This window comes from Penaeus vannamei, chromosome 30 (assembly GCF_042767895.1).
Source record: "Penaeus vannamei isolate JL-2024 chromosome 30, ASM4276789v1, whole genome shotgun sequence".
Classification (NCBI taxonomy): Eukaryota; Metazoa; Arthropoda; class Malacostraca; order Decapoda; family Penaeidae; genus Penaeus; species Penaeus vannamei.
In genome coordinates this window covers 29,510,866-29,513,365 of record NC_091578.1, presented here as the reverse complement: position 1 = coordinate 29,513,365, position 2,500 = coordinate 29,510,866, and the positions used below count along the sequence as shown (strand labels likewise).

At 57.2% G+C, this 2,500-nt stretch overlaps 1 protein-coding gene across 7 annotated transcripts in view; it reads left to right on the top strand.

The window, feature by feature from the left end:
• The window catches only part of LOC113818992 (glutaminase kidney isoform, mitochondrial), a 154,434-nt gene that overhangs the window by 148,129 nt on the left and 3,805 nt on the right, over positions 1-2,500 (top strand). For all 7 annotated transcript variants that reach the window (XM_070143454.1, XM_070143448.1, XM_070143450.1 and 4 more), the window contains 2 exons: positions 1,022-1,198; positions 1,634-1,765. In XM_070143454.1, coding sequence (XP_069999555.1) covers positions 1,022-1,198; positions 1,634-1,765 — 309 coding nt within the window. The remainder of the gene's footprint in view (positions 1-1,021; positions 1,199-1,633; positions 1,766-2,500) is intronic.

Sequence of the window (2,500 nt, the reverse complement as noted above, 5' to 3'; positions counted from 1 at the left end):
CCCAGTGACAGAGGGAAAGTTGTCAGATGACTCATCCTCCCCCCCTTCCTCCTACCCATGCTTGCTCGCTGTAGCTCTCTCTCTCTCTCTCTCTCTCTCTCTCTCTCTCTCTCTCTCTCTCTCTCTCTCTCTCTCTCTCTCTCTCTCTCTCTCTCTCTCTCTCCCTCCCTCCCTCCCTCCCCTACATTCCTCCGTCTCTCTCCCAGTCTTCCGCCTTCCCTCCATCCCTATACATTTCCCCTTTTCCTCCCTCTCTGTATCTTTCTTTACCCCCCCCCCCCCCAACCCCCACAGCACCGCGAGTAAAAATAATTGGGAATTCCTCGCGGGGGGTGGGGTGGGGGGGGGGCGTGGGTTCGCTCCCTCACGAAGCCGTTTCCGTGCATTCGGTGCTTGCTTGGCGGCGCTCCTGGCCGTCGCGAAAGCAGGGCCGGAGATGCAAAGCTCTTTATTAATCGCGTTTAGATTCTTCCACGCTTCTTTGAGCGCAGTGACAGACGTGGATGATTAATGCGCGCGGGAGGTTTAGCGCGCGCTGTGGTGGGGCCGCGCGCGTGTCCTGATCAAGGGCGCCCTTGTGGGGTTGGATGCCGCGGGGAGGGGAAGGGAGGGGCGGGGAAGGAGGCGAATCCCCCCGTGTTTAGGAACGCTTGAGATTATAAAGTGGAAATTTGTGTAACCTGCGGTGAGTAACGGTCGGGATGAATATCGTGTTGGCTGCAGGCGTCGAGTGGGGCTGCGGGCGGGGAGGGGCGTGGCGGGTTCTCCTCGGGCTCTCACAGCGGGGCGGCTCAGGAGCACCTCCACCGTCTTCCCCCGTTGCGTCCCGCCCACTTGCACTGGGCCGCCTCGATCATTCTGCTTTTCCATTTTGGCTTTTACCTGAATACCTCTTCTTCTCTCTGTCTCTTGCCCTCGCTGCCCCCTCCTCCGGGGGCAGCGTCTCTCCGCGCACCTCGACCAGCATTTCCTGTGCCTGTCCCTCTGGCGTGACCCCCTCTGACCCCCTCCTCCCCCCCAGTGCTGCTCGATGGAGGTCACGACGGAGAGCATGTCGGTGATGGCGGCCACGCTGGCCAACGGCGGCATCTGCCCCATCACGGGCGACCAGGTCATGCAGCCCAACGCCGTCAGGGACGTCCTCTCGCTCATGCACTCCTGCGGCATGTACGACTACTCGGGCCAGTTCGCCTTCAAGGTAGGTTCGCCTCTCTCTCTTTTTCTCTTTTTTATCTCTCTCTCTCTCTCTTTCTCTCTTATCTATCTATATCGGTTTGCATGAGAACGCCTTTTCTCTCTGTCTCCTCCTCTTCCTCACTTCTCCCTCTCCTCGTTTCCGTTTCCCTTTTCTCCTCTGTAAATCTAGAATAAGGATAGAAAATAACTGCCGTGAGAGCAGATGGTGATATCAGTTTCACACAATAGATAGAGATTGATAAAGGACATGATTCATAGATTAAGATATGACTGAGAAACCGATACATCAGGTTGACTGAGTATGAGGTTGTCTGATCTATTGATAAATAAGACTGAACGATAGATGGGCAGGTAAGTACGTAGGTAGACAGGGAGAAGGTAAGTAGGCAACCTCCCCGGTCGCTCACTCACCCCCCCCCCCATTCACCGCCCGCAGGTGGGTCTCCCGGCCAAGTCGGGCGTCTGCGGCGCCATCATGCTGGTCATCCCGAACGTGATGGGCGTGTGCACGTGGTCGCCGCCCCTGGACTCGCTCGGGAACTCCGTCAGGGGACTCAAGTTCTGCGAGGTAGGTCTCTCTCTCTCTCTCTCTCTCTCTCTCTCTCTCTCTCTCTCTCTCTCTCTCTCTCTCTCTCTCTCTCTCTCTCTCTCTCTCTCTCTCTCGCTCTCTCTCGCTCTCTCTCCCTCCCCCCTCTCGCTCTCTCGCTCTCTCCCTCTCTCTCCTCTCTCTCTCTCTCTCTCTCTCTCTCTCTCTCTCTCTCTCTCTCTCTCTCTCTCTCTCCCCCTCCTCCTTCCTTCCTTCCCTTCCTTCCTTCCTTCCCCTCCTTCTCTCTCCCTTCCTTCCTCCCTCCTCCCTCTCCCTCCTTCCTTCCTTCCTCCCTCACTTCCTCCCTCCTCCTCTCTCTTCCTTCCCTCCCTTCCTTTCTCCCTCCTCTCTCTCTTCCTTCCTCCCTCCTCTCCCTCTCTTCCTGCCTCCCTCCTCTCCCTCTCTTCCTCCCTCCCTCCCTCCTTTTCTCGCTCTCTTCCTCCCTCCTCTCCCCCCTCCTGTGTAGTGCAATACTAACGTGCTGGTTTAGCACCCTGCTGACCTGCGTTCCGTCCCGCGCGCCGCCTGAGGTTGGCAACCCCGGCCGTCCCTTGCACACAGGGGGAGGTTTGGAAGCAGAATAAAACAGATAGTATGTCACAGCAAAGAATGCCCACTGTAACAAATGGAAGTGAAACTGAATCAAATCAAAGCAAATTCACTCCCTCCCTCCCACCTTCTCTCCCTCTCTCCCTCCCTCCCACTTTCTCTCCCTCT